This window comes from Ursus maritimus, unplaced genomic scaffold (genome assembly GCF_017311325.1).
Source record: "Ursus maritimus isolate PB19 unplaced genomic scaffold, ASM1731132v1 scaffold_16, whole genome shotgun sequence".
In the NCBI taxonomy this organism is placed as follows: domain Eukaryota; kingdom Metazoa; phylum Chordata; class Mammalia; order Carnivora; family Ursidae; genus Ursus; species Ursus maritimus.
This window is the reverse complement of record NW_024424008.1, coordinates 1,193,474-1,216,367: the sequence shown is the minus strand read 5'-3', so window position 1 is coordinate 1,216,367 and position 22,894 is coordinate 1,193,474. Positions and strand designations below refer to the sequence as shown.

The following is a 22,894-nucleotide window of genomic DNA, read 5'->3' as shown; positions in this document are numbered from 1 at the left end:
CAAAAGGAGGATCAACCGAACACACGCTAAGCACCTTGCACTGTGTTTTGTGTTTTACGTGACTTATTACATTTCATTCTCATGAAAAAAAGGGAGTGGCAGGAAAAAAAACCTGTTGTAAGACATTTTTTTCTGACATTTGCCTATTTATTTTAATGTATTTCTAAGAAATGCATGCCAGTCAAGTTATCATGATGCTTATAACCTCTTAGTCCTTCCCAGACAGGAGAAGGTAAATGTCATTTTCTCGATGGGGACAGAGAGACTAATTGGAGTATACCACTGCGAATCTGCTTAGTTTTAATACTGTAAATGACAGGGTTCATAACAGGGGGGAAAAGGAAGTAGATGTAGCTCATTGTGACGTGTACTAGATCGGGAACATTCTTCCCAAATCGGTGGACAAACGTCAAACCAAAAACAGTGACATAGAAGACCAAGATGCAGCAGATGTGAGAGACACATGTGTTGAGGGCCTTGGCCCTCTCCTCTCCAGAGGCAATGCTCATGACAGTCTGGAGAATCAAAATATAGGAGCAAAAGATGATCAGGCAGTCCATTAGGGCCACAGAAAATACCACCACAATAGGATATAGGCGATTGAAGGTGATGTCAGCACAGGCTAATTTGATAACATCCTGGTGGAGGCAGAATGCATGAGAGAGGACATGGGATCTGCAATAGGAAAACCAATAGAGAGGCAATATTGGAGGCAAGATGAGGACAAATCCCCTCACAAAAGCTCCCGCTCCAATCTTTATCACTTGGGTGTTTGTAAGAACGGAAGTATATCTCAGTGGGTTGCGGATGGCAATGAAGCGATCATAGGCCATGGCAAGCAAAATTCCAGACTCTATTGTAGAGAAACTGTGGATGAAGTAGGCTTGGAGAAAGCAGGTGCCGTGGCTGATTTCCCTGTGATTTATCCACATTACACACAGCACTGTAGGCATTGTAACCAGGGTCATCCCAAGATCTGTGGTTGCCAGCATGGCTAAGAAATAGTACATGGGTTCATGGAGGTTATGGTCAACCCTGATGAGAAATAGGAGTATGCCATTGCCAAGAAGTATGGCGATATAGACGACAGATAATGGAATGGAGATCCAGTGGTGAGCTTTCTCCAGGCCCACAAAGCCAGTCAGCAGAAAGGGTGTGGCACTGGTGTTGAGTTCCATAATGGGCATTATGATAGGATAAGTCTTCTTTTAAGGAAAGACTACGCACAGATCTGTAGGTCTTCAGAAATTCTCCTTCTTTAGTTTCTACCTTTTTACTTCCTGTAGCTCTTCCCTAAACCGTAGTGACACCAGAGAAATAAAGCAGTCATTCTTAGGAAAGCCTTAGAGATAGAAAAACAGTATGTCAACAGCTGCAAATCAGTGCTTATGTACGTGCCAGGTGAGACGGATATGGTAGTAAGTTTACGAGATACAGCTGGTTCTTGTCCTTATAAATTGAAACAGATTCAGAGAGTGAAAGAGGAATAACGGCAATATAAAAATTATAATAGAGCAGGTGCAGGACGCAGTGGGGACAGGTAGGTGACTTACTTTATTACATCTGGCAAGGTTTGGGTATGGTCAAAGAAATGGGTAGTAAGGAGGACGTGAATTGCAAGGAACACAAACAATGAATCATGCAACACTGCATCAAAAACTAATGATGTATTCTACAGTGACTAACATATCATAAAAAAAAAAAAAGAAAAATAGAAAGCTTCCCAGATCGTGTATCTGATAGATGTGTAGGAATCAGGTAAAAAGAAAGGAAAATTTCACTCTGAGGGAAGAGCAGAGGAGAAATTCTTAAGGCAAGAAAGGGCTTGAAGAAATAATTTGTACTCAATACAGCTAGAGAAATCAAGAGGGGAGTAACAAATGATTAGATTGTCAGAGGTTTTATTGGTTTCAAAAAGTCATATGAAAGGGTTAGCATGGTGGTCCTCTTACCACGACTAAAGCTCAAAAACACTTAAATACCTATGCTTTGTAAATACTTCTACCAGTGTGGGGATAAGTTAGGATATGGGCAAATACCAATATATCACCATGAGCATTACAAAGAATATTCTAGAATGAGTTCATCACAAGCCTCCAAGACATCCAGACTTTGACTTTCAGATAATGCCTTAGCTGACGTTTCAGCCCTCCAATGTTCAGCTGTGTAATTTTGGGCAGACCCCTTCTACTCTCTCAGCCTGTGATCCTCATCTGAAAATAAATGAGAGGAATGAAATCTGCCTTGCCCCGTGAGGACTAAATGCAGTATCATTTGGGAGTGGACTTTGTAAGTGGTGGCACATTACGCCTGCGTAAGGAGTTTGGTTACATTTATAGGGAGGAGCCATTCTGATTCTGTTTGGAATGGGCAAGCCGGGGTCACTCACACACTCAGGAATGTTGAGTCATTCTAATTTGCTCAAAGTGCTTAGAGAAGAGGTGTAGGATAATGGGGTTTTAAGAATGGGGTTCTAAGATGACAGTGATTGAAATGCATGGCTAGAGTCTGGAGCAGGAGGAGGGGGGAATGAGAAAAGAGGAGGAGCCCTCTATTTTATTTATTTATTTATTTATTTATTTATTTTCATCTGAAGTCTCTTTTTATTTTATTTTATTTTATTTTATTTATTTTATTTTTAAATTTTATTATGTTATGCTAGTCACCATACGTACATCATGAGTTTTTGATGTAGTGTTCCAGGATTTATTAGTTGCGGGTAACACCCAGTGCTCCATGTAATATGTGCCCTCCTTAATACCCATCACTGGGCTAACCTATCCCCTCACCCCCCTCCGCTCTGAAATTCTCAGTTTGTTTCCTGTAGTCCATAGTCTCTCATGGTTCGTCTCCCCTCTGATTTCCCCCCCTTCACTCTTCCCTTCCTTCTCCTAATGTCCTCCATGCTATTCCTTATGTTTCATATGGAGGAGCTCTTTAGTAAGTGCAGACCAGGCTGATGGAAGCCTGCAGCCTTGGGATTCACGTGGGGGTGGGGGCAAGGCAGACTTTGCCCTGGTAGAGCTGGGAGGAGCAGACTGGGCAAACCAAAACCAAAACCAAAACAACAAAAAATCAAAAAACAACAACCCACCCAAAAAAAACCCACAAAAAACAAAAAACAAAAAAACCCCAAAAAACCAAAAAAACAAAACCCAAAAAACCCCAACACTAAAAAAGAAACTGGTTTGACAAGGATAGGTACGAGTTACCTATCCTCACAAGTCTAGCCTGGGCTATTTCCTAGGCCATGCTGAGACCCACAGGGGTGGGGAGCCAGACAGGGAGAGAAAGACAGAGCTGGGGAGCACAACGGCTTCCTATTATACAGCAGACTCGGTTGGCCGTGGTGCCAATGTGCCCTATTTTTTAATAGATTGCCCACAAACATCCTACTTTCCCCATTTTTCTTTTTCTTTTTTTTAAAGATTTTATTTTTATTTATTTGAAGAGATAGAGACAGCCAGTGAGAGAGGGAACACAAGCAGGGGGAGTGGGAGAGGAAGAAGCAGGCTCTCAGCGGAGGAGCCTGATGTGGGGCTCGATCCCATAACGCCGGGATCACGCCCTGAGCCGAAGGCAGACGCTTAAGACTGCGCCACCCAGGCGCCCCCTCGCCGTTTTTCTATAACGGATACTGAAGATGATGAAGAGGCCCTCACAGGGTCCAGATGCCAGGAAGTAGCAGAATTGCTCTTTTCCTGCACCACATTAGACAAGGGGAATTTCATAAATGATCATCTGCTCGGTCGTATCTGAAAAAAATAAGCCTTAATGGGTCCCTTTCCGGGTTCACACTCAGAATCTGCACTTGATTCAATCAAAGTAATGAGCATACTTTATGGAGCTGAGTGCTGCCAATGTGTGTGTGTGTGTGTGTCCAGAGGTCCCGGGGTTGGAGGAACAGTTAAGTGGTAATTAGGGTCATGTACTCAATGACACAGTTTGGTGCTGTTGAAATAAACTCTCTAGGCCCAAGATGGAGAGGCTCCTACTGAGGGTGCCACATCAGCAAACTGAAACTTAGACAACCTTCGTGTCCCTGTAAATGCTTCACTTGACCAGAAACAGGGTATATCCATCGGCCAGACCCCCAAGGCCAAGCCAACTTTGGTCCCTCTCACCCCACACAGGTTGACTATGTGGCTCCAGCAAGAAGGTATTTTCTATTTGTCTCTTCCTTGTTCTTTGTTCTTTATTCTTTATCCAGTGAAAATCTTCTGCCTTGCACCCCATATTGCTGTTCTCCAAGCAGAGACTGTCCACTTCATGAAGTGCTAAATAAATTTGTTTGTGTCGGGGCTCCTGGCTGGCTCAGTCAGTTAAGCGTCTGACTTTGGCTCAGGTCATCATCTCAGGGTCCTGAGATGGAGCCTCTTCGGGCTCTGCACTCAGCAGGGAGTCTGTTTCGCCCTTTCCCTCTCCCTTCCCCCCGCTCATGCCCTCTCTCTCAAATAAATTAATAAAATCTTTAAAAAGAATTGATGATGTCCCTCAGTTTGTTTCCCGGAGTCCAGAGTCTCTCATGGGTAGAGGGATGGGGTCACCGGGTGATGGGTATTAAGGAGGGCATGTGTTGTAATGAGCACTGGGTGTTATACGCAACTAATGAATCATTGAACACTACATTAAAAACTAATGATGTTGGCTAATTGAACATAATAATAACAAAATAAAAAATAAAAAAAATTGTTGGTGTCATCTACATGGTCTTTTTAAATCATTTTTAACACTGCAAAGACTTATAATTCTATAACTATTGCCTCAACCTTGGAAAATATATCCATCAACTCATGGGGGTGTTCGTTCCCGGGGAGCCCTTAAGATCTTGTATTGATGAATAACTATCTCCGCAAACTAATCATTCTATTCCAGAAACGTGGAGGCTTCAAGAAGACACTCCGAGTGTCTCTTCTCTTATGTGTGTTCTCATGGAGGAACACCATCCAGACATTCAAGTAACAAAACTTTATAATTGCCTTTCCTTGGGATCCTTCTCCCTTTTCTTTCCAGGCTTCATCCCCCCAGTCCCTGTCTGCCTTGTAACCTTTCTTCTTATCTTCTGCATTCCTGACGTCATCTCCGCTGTCTGACTAGGTGATTTATACCTAGCAGGGCTATATGTTCTGATACATGGTTCCAGTAGATGTAATTTAATCACCAAATAATATAAGTCTCAGTACATATGCTTATACTTTTCCAAAGCCATGAACTGATCATCTAACCTATAGAGGCAATAAATTCCTCACTTTTTTTTATCAGTGAATACTGGCTCGGAATGCCTTTCTACCCAAAGCATCCAGCTTTTTTCCTTGGGTAGCATCCCCTGCTGGTAAAAATGGTGACCATTGTCCCCTACCCACACCACCCCAACACCAGATCCACTATCACTCTTTATCTGTGGGGAGTTTGAGATCCTCAAAATCTACAGTGCCTGTACCTCAATATAGGGGTACACTTTGCACACTGATTTCCGGATAGATAAGAGGCTCACTTCCGGGAATATGAAGCAATTTAAAGCAGAGTATCTAATGTCGGATTCCTCAAATTCTGCCACTGCTTTAATCTGAGAGTCGTCTATTTGGCAAGTTCTTCTTTCCGTTAGTCTCTACCCTTGGTCACGATAGTGCCTCCCTTCCTCAACCTGATTTAAACTCTGGGGCTGTAAATGACCGGTGGCACACGCAGGGGGTAAGAGCTGAAGAGAGCAACAAAGGAAACAGATAATCCACCCCAGAGCTCTGAATCATTCTAGAGATATCTGCCTCTATTCCCACAGATGTTCTGCTTTTTTTCTTTCAACGTGTATCTGTCTAGTAAGGAAGGGAAGGCAGATTTTGGCTTTTCCCTATTCCACAAATCTGCAAGAAAAGATTATTTGGAAGCCCAGTTTCTGGGGGAGTCTTTGGGATATATTCCTATGCCTCATTACCTCTTGATTGACATATTACTGCCTTTCTTGGTAAATTTCATTAAAGCAACTCTCTACACCCACCCTGCCCTGCCATTACCTGTTGCCTGTACTAAGCCTTCCAGGACAAGATACACTGGAGCTTTTTACTGACCTGTTCATGAGTCTTTTGTTCATCGGTGCCATAGATGTGAGCCTGGACCCCTGACCCTTGGTTCCAACACCACGTCTTGGTTCCAACACCTCGTCTGTAGATCATACCCAGAAGCCACACTTCAAGGAGCATTTGTCTCAGAAGGTCCTCCCCAAGGCCTGTTTCTGCCTCCTCCCCCCTTTATTCTCCCAGCCTTGGGAATTTGGAGCTTTGGAACAGTGGTGCCCCAAGGTCTCAAGCTGTTCCCTGGTTTGGGCACCAGGAAGGTGATTAATTTTGAGCATCACATACTGGTAGGAAAGAAAAGTTAGGGAGGATGGACTTTCTGCTCTGTTTTGTTTGTTTGTTTGTTTTTGGAGAACTCCCAGGGCTTCGCCTCTACATTAAAGCATATGTGGATATAAGGGCCAGAGAAAGGCATTAAACTGGTCTATCAGGAAAGTTTCCCACCCTAACTCCCTTGACCCAGATATTCAGCTGGGTTCATCATGATCCCAGCGCTCTGCTCTGGTCCATAGGATTCACCTCCATCTAAGTGAAACTGACTTCCCAGTCCTTTATTTCTTAAGAGCTCTTTCTCTGATCTCTCCATACAATCTCTACAAGGTAGGGAAGGATAGAAAAGGAAGAGAGAAAATTTGGAGGTCTCCATCAACTGCACCCACTTGAAGACTTTCTAAAATACCTTGTTATCCTAATGCCCTTTCTATTAGTCGGCTATGGGAGGTACCAGAATCACTGGGCCTAGAGAGAAAGTCAAGAAAGATTTCCTCTGATGGAGTTTAGATGCCCTTGAATTGATTCCCAAGAGCACAAGGGAAGGATGCATTCAGACATAGTTATGAGCTTATATTTGTGAGTGTGTTACATGAGAATACAACTTAGGGTCGCCAAATATTTGAAGGCATTCCAGGACATAATAACAGAGACATTGAGAGGACATGTAGATTCAGAAACATAATCAGGAGAACCAACAGACACACAGAGACATGGATCACTTTAAGTTTTATTCATTTCGATCAAAAAGTTGTATTTTATTTAAGGTTATCCATGTAGTAGTTTCTGTAATACAGTAGGAGATAAGACCTATAATATCATTATCCTCCTGGAACACACCATTTAGAAACTATGAAAGGAGAAAGACAAATGTCATGCAGACAGACAGCTGAGTTCAATAAAAATAAATGAATGAATAAACAAACAAACAAACAGCCCATTGAGCTGATCTGGTAGAGACTATTTATGAGCCTGGAAGCTGCTCTAAAGGTCTGGTTTCGTGATTGTTTTCTCCACACTAGTCATTAATCCCAGGAGTTCTGGGAAATTCTCACCTTCCTATGAATGAGAGTAGGTGCAGGAGTCAGAGAGCACTTTGAATGTCAGCATGACAGAGCCCAGAGACAGGCTCCATCCATATGAAGGGAAGTGACTTGTCACTGGGTGGCCCCTTGCGTAATCCTAGCATTTCATACTCGATCTTCTGTTCGTAAGAATATCTTTTCTGATTCACTTTAAAACCTGCCAGCTGAGCCTTATGTACCGGTCTTCAGCGGGCCATAGGGTGGTGAACTCCTCCGCATGTCTAGACTGTGAACAAAATCAACTTTGGCAGCTATTTGGAGCCAGAAAGGTCATTTTTAGTTCGAGTCACAAGCATGGCCTCCATCCTCTCTCTCTCCATACTCACACATATGACCAGCTGTTTGTCGGGGCTGGTATTTTTCACATTCCCGGAACCCCCATCTAGCTTCTCTGTGGTGTAGCTGGACCTTTAATACCACTTCACTATTTAAGAATACAGGTCTCTGTTTCTCGTATCTAGGACAAACTAGGACAATGGTTGTCTGGATTAGGAATTTATCTCTGTTGTAATATTTTTTTGCATATATTCACATATTATTACTAAAAATAATAATATTTAATAAATATTTATCAAACATTTAACTGAATAGATTTAGATACAGTTTCCCTAGAGTTGCCATACTGAGCTGATGATAGGGTAAGGCTCAATGTTTCACTTAGTGCAATTTTCTAGAAATAGCAACTATTTCTATATTAGCAAAAAAAAGAATAGATGAATGTTGGAGATTAAGAGTGTCATTGCTAGTTATATCAGAGACAAGACATATAGAACATGTGGAAAAACAATGGGCTTTGACTCAGACAGTCAGAGACCCATATTGTTGATCTAAGAATCATATATCAGGTGCTTTAGTCTCACCGAATAGGGTGAATTACCTGAGAAAAGAGTAAATCAGTTGGACACTTGAGATATATGCTTAGCATTATATATACACATATATATACACACACACACACACACACATATATACATATATATAATATATATGTATATATATAAAATGTCTGCACAATCCAGCAATAAATGTGCCATATAAGATGATGTTCTAAATGTCAGAGAGAGGTAGGTTTCCAGTGACATGTCGTTCTCTAGTTGCACCTACCAATAAAGCTGTCAGCTTACCCTAGAACTAGGCAGAGAGAATAAGCGAATGATACCACTCTGGATCTGCTTGGTTTTAATGCTATAGATAACAGGGTTCATAAAAGGGGGGAAAAGGAAGTAGATGTAGCTCATTGTGATGTGAACCACACGAGGAGCATGTTTTCCAAATCTATGAATAAATGTCAGACCAACTACAGTGACATAGAAGACCAGGATGCAGCAGATGTGAGAGACACATGTGTTAAGGGCCTTGGCTCTTTCTTCTCCAGATGCAATGCCCATGACAGTCTTGAGTATCAAAATGTAGGAGAAAACGATGGTGAGAAAGTCCAACAAGACCATTGCAAATACAACCACAACTGGATAGAGACGATTGAAGGTGATGTCAGCACAGGCTAACTTGATGACATCTTGGTGTAGACAAAAAGCATGAGAAAGTACATGGGATTGACAATAGGGAAACCAATGAAGGTGAATAATTATTGGCATAATTGACAGACCAGCCCTTATCAGTACACCCATCCCAATCTTCATTACCTTGGTGTTGGTAAGGATGGAAGTGTATCTCAAGGGGTTGCAGATGGCAATGAAACGGTCATAGGCCATGGCAAGCAAAACACCAGACTCCACGATAGAAAGAGTATGGATAAAGTAGGCCTGAGAGAAGCAGGCCTGATGGCCAATCTCTCTGCGATTCAACCATAAGACCCCCAGAACTGTGGGCATCGTGGTTAAAGTCACTCCAAGGTCTGTGGCTGCCAGCATAGCTAAGAAATAGTACATGGGCTCATGAAGACTATGATCATCCCTGATAAGAAAGAGAAGGGTGCCATTACCGAGAAGTATGGAGACGTAAACCGCCAATAATGGGATGGAGATCCAGTGGTGTGCCTTCTCCATGCCTGGGAAGCCAGTCAGCAGAAAAGGGGAAGCGGTAGTGTTGAGCCACATTGCAGGCTTCGCAAAGAGGAAAACACCCCCTTTGGGTAATGCAGCAGAAGCTCTAGTTCTGTAGAAGTCGCCCCTGAGGGTGCTACCTGTTCATTAGATGTTTACCAGTCTTGATTTCCAGTGATAGCAAGGATAATGATGCAGTCTTTCTTTCGAGAACCCTAGGTAATGGGAGAATAGAATGTATAAAGACCTTTATGTATCATTCAGGGTTATTGGACAACATACTAGTGATAAGCAAGTAGGCAGAATAGACCTGGTTGATGTACTTGTAAATTATATAATCAAGAAAATAAAGACAAAATGAAACAATACATTAGTATATCTGAGTAGGCCATAATGGTGTTGGAACTTACGGCATGTTTTTTATGGTGATCCTTATCTTGACTTGGGATATTGCGGGTGGATGGAAAGTTTCCCCAGAATGTATGAAACCTAAAAGGTCAGTGGAAAATTAGTTCCATGCAATGTTGGAAGAGCAAGCATGAACATCCAATGGCAAAACAGACAAACATATATAAAGAAACAAAAATCAATCAACCAATCGATCAATCAAATAGACTTAGTTCCTTTCAGGGAATGATTACGCCTGAATGGAAAAACTGAAGCTCTAGAGACTGGAGAGGCTACAGAAATAATCTGAGTTAGTTATATGTGCTTATCTCCAAAACACATAGACCTCAAAATCTATATGTTGTCCAGCATTATAATACTTAAGTTACTGATGTGCTGTGTCTCAAAGAATTCAAAATCTCATTATTGATACAAAAATGAGCAATTAAAAGGAGATTTTATGATAAACACTTGAGAGCACTATTTGTTAACAGCATAAATCACCTATTTAGACATACAAAAAGTGAAATTAGTTATTTAGACAAATTCAAGGAGGTTAATTCTTAAAAGCTATGGAGTCTAGGAATGTCTGGGTGGCTCAGCCAGTTAAGCGGCTGCCTTCAGCTCAGGTCATGATCTCAGGGTCCTGGAATCGAGTCCTGCATCGGGCTCCTTGCTCAGTGGGGAGCCTGCTTCTTCCTCTGCTTGACTCCCACCCAGCTTGTGCTGTCTCTCTCTCTCTCTCTCTGACAAATAAATAAATAAAATCTTATATTAAAAAAAAAATGCTATGGAGTCTGATGAGATTAGCAAAAGTGAGAAGGCTCTCTGACCTTTGAATTTCCAGGTATCACCTGGTGTAGATAGCTGAAGTCTGGGAGTAAAAAAAGCATGCCTTGGTGGCATCATCCAGAGACAATGAGGGCCACCTTCTATTGTGGTTAGTATGGACTGAATATCTCACATGCTTTGAAAAGAACACCTTTGTGTGAATTTAATATATGAATCCTGGGACATCTTTTTGCCCATGAAAAAAGGTCTACAAGATTCCTGGGCTTTCACCTTCAGAAGAATTTGCTTGACGTTCCCTCTCTGCGACTTTGTAACAATAATGATATTGGGAAAGTCAATTAATCTTGGGCTTTGGTTTCATTATCTTTAAATGATACTAGCAATTTCTGCCTTGGCGAGTGATGCTCTTGACACCGCGTGTGAGAATGGAATGGGGTTGCCAATGGGGAAGTGCTTTGCAAGGGGTAGATTCTTCTCCACTTTTGAAGCTTTGTTATTGAGAAGAGCCTCCTGGCTCTCTTCCTGCTGAGTTTCCGTTATGTGTCAGGACATTAGGACACTACATATGCCTCGTTTTTTGTTTGTTTGTTTTTTTTGTAGAAACCTTACGGTAGCCTATCTTCCCCATTCTACAGAGTTATATTGGTTATGTGTCCAAGGTGATACATTAAGCAACTGGCAGAGTCCTTTTTATGCACTATGGATTAGAAAGCCTCCAGGAATGGTGAAATCTTTGTAGTATTTTGGAGTACAACCAAGCTTACCGCCTCTCTTTTCTGTTTTCGTATGGACAATGTGAACATTTTACTTGATTTACTCAGAGCTATTATTGTTGGACATGAGATTACCTGTAAATTCTGGGGTTTTAAAAATCCTAGACTTTTGCCTTAACCCTGCAGCCATCTGTCATCTCCCAGAGTCTGTTTTATTTATTTATTTATTTATTTATTTATTTATTTATTTATTTTTTTAAAGTTTGATGAATTTTTTTTTTTAAGATTTTATTTATTTATTTGACAGAGGTAGAAACAGCCAGCGAGAGAGGGAACACAAGCAGGGGGAGTGGGAGAGGAAGAAGCAGGATCATAGTGGAGGAACCTGATGTGGGGCTCGATCCCATAACGTCGGGATCACGCCCTGAGCCGAAGGCAGACGCTTAACCGCTGTGCCACCCAGGCGCCCCCAGAGTCTGTTTTAGAGTGGACTTGGGTTTTCATTAATGAGAAGCCAACTCCCCGTCTCAAACCCTGCTACGTCAACTGTGGGCTCTGTGCAGACAACCCAGAGATCCTGCTCAGACTTTTACTTTTTACATGTTCCCCCACCTTCCCTTAGACTCTTTTCCTGACACTTCCTCTATCCCTCCTCCATTTTTTTTTTTAATCTCCTTACCTTTGTCTGTTATCCTTCTTTTCTGGATAGTTCAAATTTATAATCCATTCTTCTGTTTATTCTATTTGCAGGCCTTCCTATGGCTCCATTCTCAATACATGCTTTTTAGGAGAAGCCTCGCACATAATTCGTGTGTGTTTCTAGTTACTGAATGATTGGTTTGCCTACAATACAAATGGATTTTCTGACCATCTTACATGCCTGATTTTGAGGTTCTCAAATCATCAAAGCATATAGATTGATTGATACTCAGTAGCTGATTGATTCTGAATATATAGCTGTGTATCCCCAGAGCGTGGAAACACCCCGAGGGCCATTATAAGGAATAGGCAGAGAAAAACTCTGCTCTATCTTCAAATCAGGGAGTCGAATGCCTATTGCACTCCGTGTCCTTTTCTAGGTGCCGAAGATCTATGCAAAGCTATGCAAAGAGCTGTCCCTAATCTAAAGGCTCACATGCAGCCCATGCTCCATCCAAGATTAACTTTGACTTGGTTTATCAGTCTTGGGTGATAGTGACTATTCTCCAGAAAGTGTTTGAACCTCTGATAATTACAGATCTACCCCTTCTCACTCTTCTGGAAGAAATTCTATCCTTGTCACTGATCTGGGCTTCTAGAGGAAAAGACCATGCAGGAAATCACAGGGTTAGAATGGAAGTCAGAGAGGCTATGGGTGCAGACATGGGGAGAGCAAGAATTAGAAATGTACAATTCATTCCCGAGTCTACACCCATCATCTGGTTTGTTCCCATAAGTCTTCCTTACTTCATGTGTTCCAGAATCTGTCCTTGGCCTTACTTCATACATTTGAGGAGGTAATCCTTAAAGAAGCCAAGTTTTAGAGGTGTTGAAAAGTCTTGAAGACCCATGCCTATTCTCCATATACTCTTGACAGAGAATGCTATCATGTTCTCTTATCCAGAAACAAACTCCTTATTTCCTGCCCTCTCTACCCTGATACCTGCAGTGAGCCATCAGAGAGAAGATTCATTACATACCCTCACCGACCTGAATTTTGTTTCTTTTTCATTGTTCATTCCATAGGTGTGAAACTGGAGTCCTTAGCTTTACCAAGAACTCAGTCATAATGCTATTTTTTTTTCATTGTCTGCACAAAATCTTGGCAGGTAAGAACATTTATTTCAGAAACTCATCTCTGGGGTCCGTTCCAGATTTAGGACACTCGTTGTCCCTCACTCTCCATATCCCTCCAACCCTTCATTCACCCCTCATTCCATCTTTTTAATCCTTATTTGAACCCTTGACTTTGGAGATCTGGGGCCCTGAACAGCGGTCCCCAGGGTCTCTGTCTGTAGGAAAAAAAAAAAAATCTTAAGTAAAATCGCCGTTGCTAGGAGAGTGATTAGTTGTTTTTATCTATCGGCATATGGAAGGCAAAGTAGCCCAACTAGGAATGTGGACTCAAACAGAGTTCTTGAGAAAACATATTCCCTACTTGACTGTGGGTACTCTCAATCCTTGTCCTTAAAATGTAGAATGTGTACAAATTAGGGGAGAGCAGGGCATCACTTTGGTGAAGTAAGAGTTCTCCCCAACCCACTGTCCTTCCCCTAGTCTCACAATCTGGCCGAAGCCAATGGGAACCAATGGGAACCCAGAGCCCTGTCTCACAGAAGGGAGCATCCCTGGCCAGTCCCTGATTTCCTCTTTTCCCTCTGTCTAAGTCCTCCATCCCCATGTTCTCCAGAAGAAGACTGAGCAAGGATGGCAGTCACTTTTAATCAAATTATGAGTAAGATATGGAGGACAGGAATTATAAATGCCAATTATCTGGAAACCAGGAGTCTTACTCACTTTTCCCATAAAAAGATGACAACACAATATACATGTGATTAAAAGCATCAGTGCTGCAACTTGAGTATTTGGTTTGCACTGTGACCAGCTCTTGCTGTGTCACTTTTGACACTTGGAGGATTTAACCTCATTGTATCTTGTGTTCCTTATCTCTAAAATGCATGTGACTGTAATCACCATCGCCTTAAGTTCTTGTGAGGCTTCAATAGAAATCACTTAAAATAGTACAACATATAATAAGCACTTGGTAAGTGTCAGCTATGATTACCTTTGTCATAATCAATCACACTTATTTTAATTATTTATATTTCAACCTATCTTCCCTCACTGAACACTGAATTATTTGAGAAATAAACTCCATCTTTTACAATTTTATGGCACATGAATATCCAAGTAATTAAAGTATAGAATCAATGCCATATTCCCAGTTTCTGCAGCTGACGTCACAAGCAATTTAGTGACATGTCTCTGATGAAGAGTAATTTTCATTTCCCGATTAAAACCACTAACTCACAAACACCATTCTACTTAGCAAACGTTTTATATTAGATTCTAGTCATGGATGTATATTTAGAAGAAATGCAAATGAACACATGGATATATTCTTTTTTTCATTAAGCAAATGATGAGATTCAATTTCACTCAATGACAGCTTAAATTTAATTTATTTGATTACTTAATTATTGATACAATGAGGAAAAAATAGTATTAGGAAGATATATTATAGATAAACCTAAACTGACGATCAAGAAATACTTCAATGAGCATTTTTTTTAGTAAAAAAATTATTGACGCAAATTTACATAAAGAAATGCACCCAAATTATAAAGGTCCAGCTCAATGCATTTGTTGCAAAATAAATTCAACATTGTAATTACCACCTAGAACAAGAAACAGAGCACAGCAAAGCCCCTTTTGTGCCCCTCTGCAGTCCAGCTTCCAGATTAGTTTCACCCATTTGTGACCTTCATATAAGTGGAATCAGACTCCCTGTGCTCTTTGTGTTTGGCGACTATGCTCATCTGTAAGTCGTGAGAAATATCCGCGTGTTTGCATGTAGCAGTAGTGTGTTCATTTTTATTTTTATATAGTATTTCTTTGTATGAATATACCCCATATTAGTTTTCTACTCTCAATCCTCAGTAATAGTTGGGGCTACTGCCAATAATGCTGCTCTGATCATTCCGGTACACGTTGAATTGATCATTGTGTGCGCGGACATATGAACTTCCATTGGACCGAATCCAAGGAATACGATTCCTTGGAAAGACATACATTCATCGATGCTAGTAGATATGGGCAGGTCCTTTCTGAAGTGATTGCGTGACTTTCTATTCTACCAGCAGTTCATGAGTCTCAACGGCTTTACGTCTTCGACAACACTATGTATTTCAAGGTTTTTAATAAGTCATTCTACCGAGTGTGTTGTGCTATCTCACTGTGGTTTTAATTTGCGTTTCTCTAGGGACCGATAATGTGCACAGCTTTTCATATATTTATTCATCAGTTGTCCCTCGTGAGGGACGTATTTTAATCTTTTGCCCATCATAAAAAGTGGGCTGTCATTTTCTTGTTGATTTTAGGGTGTTATTTATAAATTATTGACATGAGTATAGCAAATATTTTTGCTACTCTATAGCTGGCTTTTTCCTTCTCTTAATAATAATTTTTTTTCACGAAATAAGTTGTTTTTAATGTAGATTTATTTATGTTTCTTGTTTGTGTGTAATATGTAAGAAAACTTAAATCCCAAGTCAGTGAATAAAAACCTCTCTTTTATTTTACAATAGCTTTGTTTTAACTATACCACAGATTGAATTTTTTTCTAAGGTATGAAGTTGGGATCCAACACCATTTTTGTGTCTAGATTAATTTTGCGCCTTTGATCAGCCTATATTCTGTCCTGATCCCAGAATAACCCATAGTTTGATGTACCTTCCTGAACACGTTCGCATAGTCACGGCAGGATTTTGTTGGCAGAAACGGTCCATGATATCATCGTGCTGCCTACAGTAGCTCTCTGTCTGGAACATTTATATTCTTGTGCAGCAATGAACTTCGTACTTTCACAGATGGTCGAGACACCTGATAACTGAGTATGTTCCTGTCACTGGGTGGGCTCTCCAGAAACAGATACTAAGATCGAGTTTGGGGTGAAAGTTGTTTATTAGAGGTTCGACTTGTGAAAGAAAGGAGGAAACGGAAGTTAGCAAAGGAAGAAATCAACCTGAGATACAGGCTGACAGAGCCTCAGCCAACGGAGCGGAATGTGTGGAGGAGCAGCCATTTATACCTCATGTTGCAGTTAAATGGACAGACTTTTAAGACCTGTCCTCACTTAGCCACCTAAGAAGGAAGGTCATGACCTTGAGCAATGGTGCCCTGCAGCCAAGAGAGACCCTGCAGAAGCTGAGTTGGAGGCTGTCTGCTGACCCCACTCCCAGAGTTGGGGGTCTTTCCCTGAAGGGGAATCTGGCCTTCAGATCAACTTGTCTACAATTTCCTTATTGATACCCTGTATTTAGAGGCTATTTTCCAAGATTTTTCATATTTATGTCTCCTAATCTAATCACTGTTCCCAACCACTACCATCCACTGACCAATGGACAGTTGGAGCGTATTATCCATATAGTAAAGAAGTACCTCCAGGGTTTCACTAGTTCCTGTCAGCACAGGTGGTCTCCTACGTTTTATAGGAGTTTTCAAAACAAGTTCAATAAACAAACAAACAAATCACACCTTGTATTTTAAGGGTCTTTGTTTTCTTAACTTTTTATTTTGAAAAAATTATGGGTTCATAAGAAGTTGCAAAAATATGTATAGGAAGATCCTATGGACCCTTCATCCATTTTTCCCCAGTGGTAACATCTAGTATAACTATAGTATGATATCAAAACCAGCATTGATATTGGTGTGATCCACAGAGATGACTTAAATATCACCAGTTTTCCATGCAGTCATCTGTATGTGTGGATAGCTTTATGCAATTGTATCACGTGTAGATTCTTTAAATACGATAACAGACAAAATGCAAAACCGATCCATTTCCATCAGGCTACCTAATGCTACTCCGTTATAAACCTACTCACCTCTCTTCCTTTCCCCTTCCCCTCATTCTTAACCTTTGGCATATACTTATCCAAGCTCCGTATCTAAAATTGTGTTATTTCAAGAAAGTTACATAAATAGAATTATTGGCTCTCTCCTTCCTTCCTTCCTTCCTTCCTTCCTTCCTTCCTTCCTTCCTTCCTTCCTTCCTTCCTCTTTCTTTTTTCACTTTCTGTTCCCACCAGTAATGCAAGAATGATCCATATCCCCTGCACCCTTGACAGCATTTGGTGCTGTTTTTCATTCAGGTTGTTCTGTAATGTTATAGCCATATCTGAGTGTGGTTTTAATTTACATCTTCCTAATGATTAATAATGTTAATATCTTTTCATGATTTTATGTGCCATCTGTGCATTCTCTTCAGTGAGATGTTTGTTCACTCTTCACGTTGCCTTAGGCCCCAAAGATTTTCTCTTTTCTTCTACCAGTTTTAGAGTTTCATATTTTACGTTTAAACTTATGGTCCATACCCATTTTGAGTTAACTTTGTATAAAGTGGGAGTATTTCTCCCCCCGCCCCCTCCCAGAGATGGCTAGTTACTCCAACACTATTTGTAGAAGGGGCTATCCTTCCTTCATTGAATTACTTTTGTAAGTTTGTCAAAAATCAATTCAAAAATGCCATTGGAATTTTGGTCAGGATTGCACTGAATCTACAGATGTCTTTGGGAATTATGGACATATTAACAATATCTATTCTTTCTATCCATGAACATGAAATATCTTTCCATTTTTGTGTGTCTTCTTTAATTTATTTCATCAGTGTCTTATCATTTTCAGTGTACGGATCTTCTACCTCCTTGGTTAAATTTATTCCCAAGTATTTTATGGTTCTGTATGCTAGTGTAAATGTAATGTAAATTGGTTTTTCTCTCTTTCTTTCATTTTTTGTATAGTTCATTGTACAGTAAATTGTACAGTACAATACATCGCATAGTACAGAAATGAAATTTTTTCATAATAATTTTTTATTATGTTATGTTAGTCACCATACAGTACATCCCTGGTTTTTGATGTAAAGTTCCATGATTCATTAGTTGTGTATAGCACCCAGTGCACCATGCAATCTGTGCCCTCCTTACTACCCATCACCGGTCTATCCCAGTCCCCCACCCCCTCCCCTCTGAAGCCCTCAGCTTGTTTCCCAGAGTCCATAGTTTCTCATGGCTCATCCCGCCTTCTGTTTACCCCCCTTCATTCTTCCCTTCCTTCTCCTACCGATCTTCCTGCTATTTCTTATGTTCCATAAATGAGTGAAACCATATGATAATTGTCTTTCTCTGCTTGACTTATTTCACTTAGCATAATCTCCTCCAGAAATGAACATTTTTATATGTTGATTTTGTAACCTGAAACTTGACTGAATTTACTTGTTATTTCTTTGTTTTAAAGATTTTATTTACTTATTTATTTATTCATTCATTCATTTTAGAGAGAGAGTGAGTGAGAGAGAGAGCACAAACGAGGGGGAGAGGCAGAGGGAGAAGCAGACCCCCACTGAGGAGGGAGCCCAATGCAGGCCTCAATCCCAGGACCTGAAGATCATGACCTGAGCTGAAGGCAGACGTTCAACCACCTGAGCCACCCAGGTACCCCAAATTTGCTTATTATTTCTAATAGTTTTTTAGTGGAGTATTTAGGATTTTCTCTATATAAGATCAAATCATCTGCAAATAGAGATAATTTTATCTTTTCCTTTCCTATTTGGACATCTTTTAATTGTTTTTCTTGCATTACTGCTCATGTGGAACCACTAAAATTCCCAGATAGCCAAAGCGATCCTGAGAAAGAAGAAGAAAACTTGAAGCATCACACTTACTGATTTCAAACTTTATTACAAAGTTAGGACAGTCAAAACAGTATGGTACTGACATAAAAAACGGAAAAATAGACCAATAGAACAGAATCAAGAGCCAAGAAATAAACTCACACACATATGGTCAATAATATTTGACAAGGGAGCCAAGAATATTCAATGGGGAAAGTCTCCTCGATAAACAGTGTTGGGAATACTGGATATTCACATGCAAGATAATGAAATTAAACCTCCATCTTACACCACTCACACAAAGTAACTCAAAATGAATGAAAGACTTAAATGTAAGACCTGAAAGCATAAAACTGCTAGAAGAAAACATAAGAGAAAAACTCCTTGACATTGATCTCGGGGAGAAGTTTTGGATATGAAAAGCAAGTAACAAAAGCAAAATTAATAGGTGGGACTACGTCACACAAAAAGCTTCTGCACAGCAAAAGAAACAATCAACCAAATGAAAAAGCAACCTATGGAATGAGAGAAAATATCTGCAAATCATACATCTGATAAGGGATTAATATCCAAAATATATTAGAAACTCATATAACTCAATAGTAAAAAAAACCCACAAAAGCAAAACAACAACAATGACAACAAAAACAAGAACAGTTCAATTAGTTAATGGGCAGAAGACCTTTATAGACATTTTTCCAAAAAAAAACCATATAAATGGCCAACAGGTACATGAAAATATGCCCAACATCCTTCATCATTTGAGAGATGCAAATGAAAACTACAATGAGATATCACCTTACATCTCTTAGAATGTTTATCATCAGGAAGACAAGAGATAACATGTTAGTGAGGACGTGGAGGAAAGGGAACCCTTGTGTGCTGTTGGTAGAAATATAAATTGATACAGCCACTATGGAAAACACGACGGAGGTTACTCAAAAATTAAAAAGAGAACTACCATATTATCCAGCAATTAACTTCTGGGTACATAGCTGAAGGAAGTGAAATCACTATCTCAAAGAGATAGCTATATCTCCAAGTTCATTGTAACATTATACACAGTAACCAAGACATGGAAACAACCTACATATCTATCAACGGATGAATAGGTAAAGAAAAAAATATATACCAGGTTTTCTTTATCTGTATCTGTATATACATAGACATATAATGGGATATTATTTAGTCCTGAGAAAAGAAGGAAATTCTGACTTTTGTGGCAACATGGATGAATTTTGAGGGCACTCTGCTTTGTGAAATTATGCTAAGGTTAAATAGAGAAAGAAAAATATTGTATGATCTCCCTTATATGTGGAATCTAAAAAAAATACAAACTTAGAAATAGAGTAGAATAGTGGCCAACAAGGGCTGGGAGTCAGGCGAATGGGCAGATGTTGATCGGAGGGTATGGAGTATAGTGACTATAGTTAACAGTACTGTATTATGTACTTGACAGTTGCTGAGAAAGTAAATCTTAAAGGTTCCCATCACACACACACACACACACACACACACACACACACACACACGTGGTAATTATGTGAGGTGATGGAGGTGTTTATTAACTTTACCATGTTAATCATTTTACAATATATATGTGTATCAAGTCCTCACCTTGTATACCTTAAAATTTACATGGGGTTATTTTGTCAGTTCTCCATAAAGCTGGGGGAATTAAAAAAAAATAAAAGTGAAAAGAAAATTTTAAAAATCAGTTGGACATATCTATGTCAGTCTCTTCTATTTCTGGGTTTCCTATTATGTTCCATTTTTCTATATGTTTGTCCCTCCATCAATATCACACAGCTTGATTACTATAGCTATAAAATAACCCTTAACATTGAATAGAGTTATTCTTCCCATTTTATTATTTTTCAAAATTTTTAAGCTATTTAGATCTTTTGTCTTCCATATACATTTTATAATAAGCCTATCTATATCTGTAAAATCTTTGCTGGGATTGACAGGAATTGTATTAAACCTATGGATCAATTTGGGGAAAATTGACCTGTTTACTATATTGAATCTTCTGATCCATGAACACGGTATGTCTCTCCATTTACATAGGTCTTCTTTGATACCATTCATCAGAATTTTGTAACTTTTAGCATCCGGTCCTGTACAAATTTTATTAAGTTTATACCTAAATGTACATTCAGTACTGCCGAGGTTATGTAACTTGTCCATGTTTACATTGCTAGTGTACCGGTTTTCTAGAGCTGCCATAACCAAGTACCACCGACTGCATGGCTTAAACAACAGAAATTTATCGTCTCGTAGTTCTGGAAGTTAGATGTCCTGGATCAAGGAGTTGGCATGGTTGGTTTCTTCTGAAGCCTCTCTCTTGGCTTGTAGATGGCCATCTTCTCCCTATGTCTTCACATGGCTTTTCCTCTGTGTACACTGCTGTCTCTCTGTATGGCCAAATTTCCTCTTCCTCTAAGGACACTAGTTGAATTGCATTAGGGTCCACTCTGATAGCCTCATTTTAACTTAATCACTTCCCTAATAGGCCATATCTCCAAATGCAGCCACATTCTGAGGTACTGAGAGTTAAGGAGGACTTCAACATATGAATATTCTGAGGTTGACCCTATTCAGCCTATAACAGTTAGTGACAGTTGATGATTCTAAGAGTAGTCATTTGCATCTCTGATTTGCATTAAGCATTAATTCTAACAAAGCATAGTAGAAACCCAAACAGATCTTCAGGGACAGGAAATTTGTTCATGGGTACTATATGTTTATTTTCCTCTAAAACCAGTAACAAGCAACATGCCGTGGTCAAAGTAGAAACCACAGGGGCGCCTGGGTGGCCCAGTCGTTAAGCGTCTGCCTTTGGTTCAGGGCGTGATCCCGGCATTCTGGGATCGAGCCCCACATCAGCTCCTCCATTGGGAGCATGCTTCTTCCTCTCCCATTCCCCTTGGTTGTGTTCCCTCTCTAGCTGGCTGTCTCTCTCTTTGTCAAATAAATAAAATCTTAAAAAAAAAAGTAGAAAGCGCAGATATTATCATCCGTGGGACTAAAGTGATGAGATATGCTTGGCTGAAGCACTATGTTATAGGTATGTTCATGTCCCTTCCAGGAAAACAGAAAAATTCTGGCAAGGTGAAGTCAATAAAGGCATGATAAGGGCTGCAGATAGTGGGTTCATGTTGATTACTAGGGAAGGCTGATTGGCTCTTACCATGTTGACTCCAGTCCATCTCACTTTCCACTCTCAAGCTAGCTTTGAGATAAACCAAGCAGAAAATATAATTCGAATTCAAAAGACTTAGGGGCACCGAGTGGCTCATTCAGTTAAGCGTCTGACTCTTGATTTCAACTCAGGTCATGGTCTCAGGGTCGTGGGATTTAGCCCTGAATTGGGCTCCATGCTCAGCGTAGTCTGCTTAACATTCTTTTTCTCCACCTCCCTCTGCCCCTCCTCCTGCTCTCACACTCACTCTCTCTCTGAAATAAATAAATAAATCTTAAAAAAGAGAGAGAATTCAAAAGTCTTGGGCCAAGAAGATGCATTAAGTTTCCTCTTGAGAGCAATTGGGAAAGATTTGACCTTGGAAGTAGATGTGGAAGATAAATGGTCTCCCATAGGTGAAACAAGTTCTACTGGGGCCATAAAGATAGGCGCTCTGATTTCTCACACATAAAGCTGCCACCCGAGGCTCTATTAATTCCTTACCTTATTTGGAGAAGATGTTTTAAGACTTTGGGGAGATGAGTTAAATGTTCCCTCTCCTTCATAGAAGGCATTAACATAGAGAAAATGCTTCTTGAGATCTGCAATTGGCTGGAAAAGGAAAAACTCTGGGGAGGTGCTTTCTTCATTAATAACCCCACTGACTATATCTCTTAGTTGACTTTGAGAAGGAACCGTATGATCCGAGTCTAGATCAAGACTCAAGACTCAAGAACCTGCACTTTAGCCCCAACATCCAAGCAATGGTGCATGTGAGTATGGGAAGCACCTAGTATGTTCAGGAACAGGGTACTAGGACAGTCCTCTAAGCTTGTCTGGAAAGAAGACAGGGGGAGGAAGGGAAGGATCCTTATAGCTCATGGTTGTCGATGAATGCAGAGATCTCAGTCTGAAGTTGCTAGTGCTTGGAAAGAGATTTGGGCATGAGTACCTCAGATCTGCCATGCTCAGTGGTATGAATATGGTTGACCCTCTCTCATGTCTCCTATCCTTTCT

The 22,894-nt window shown here is 40.2% G+C and overlaps 2 protein-coding genes across 2 annotated transcripts; both read right to left on the bottom strand.

Annotated features, from left to right (window-relative positions):
• Window positions 1-239: 239 nt before the first annotated feature.
• On the bottom strand, window positions 240-2,346 carry LOC103680115 (olfactory receptor 51B6-like). Its single transcript, XM_008709650.2, has one exon. It carries the CDS (start codon window positions 1,185-1,187, stop codon window positions 240-242), a length of 948 nt encoding a protein of 315 aa, XP_008707872.1. The 5' UTR covers window positions 1,188-2,346.
• Window positions 2,347-8,541: 6,195 nt separating this feature from the next.
• On the bottom strand, window positions 8,542-9,506 carry LOC103680116 (olfactory receptor 51B6). The gene has a single exon (XM_008709651.1). The coding sequence runs from the start codon at window positions 9,481-9,483 to the stop codon at window positions 8,542-8,544; it is 942 nt and encodes a 313-aa protein (XP_008707873.1). The 5' UTR covers window positions 9,484-9,506.
• Between the last annotated feature and the right edge of the window lie 13,388 nt (window positions 9,507-22,894).

Coding starts and splice junctions, on each gene's coding strand:
- LOC103680115 (XM_008709650.2), bottom strand. CDS start 1,187: ATGCCCATTATGGAACTCAACACCAGTGCCACACCCTTTCTGCTGACT.
- LOC103680116 (XM_008709651.1), bottom strand. CDS start 9,483: ATGTGGCTCAACACTACCGCTTCCCCTTTTCTGCTGACTGGCTTCCCA.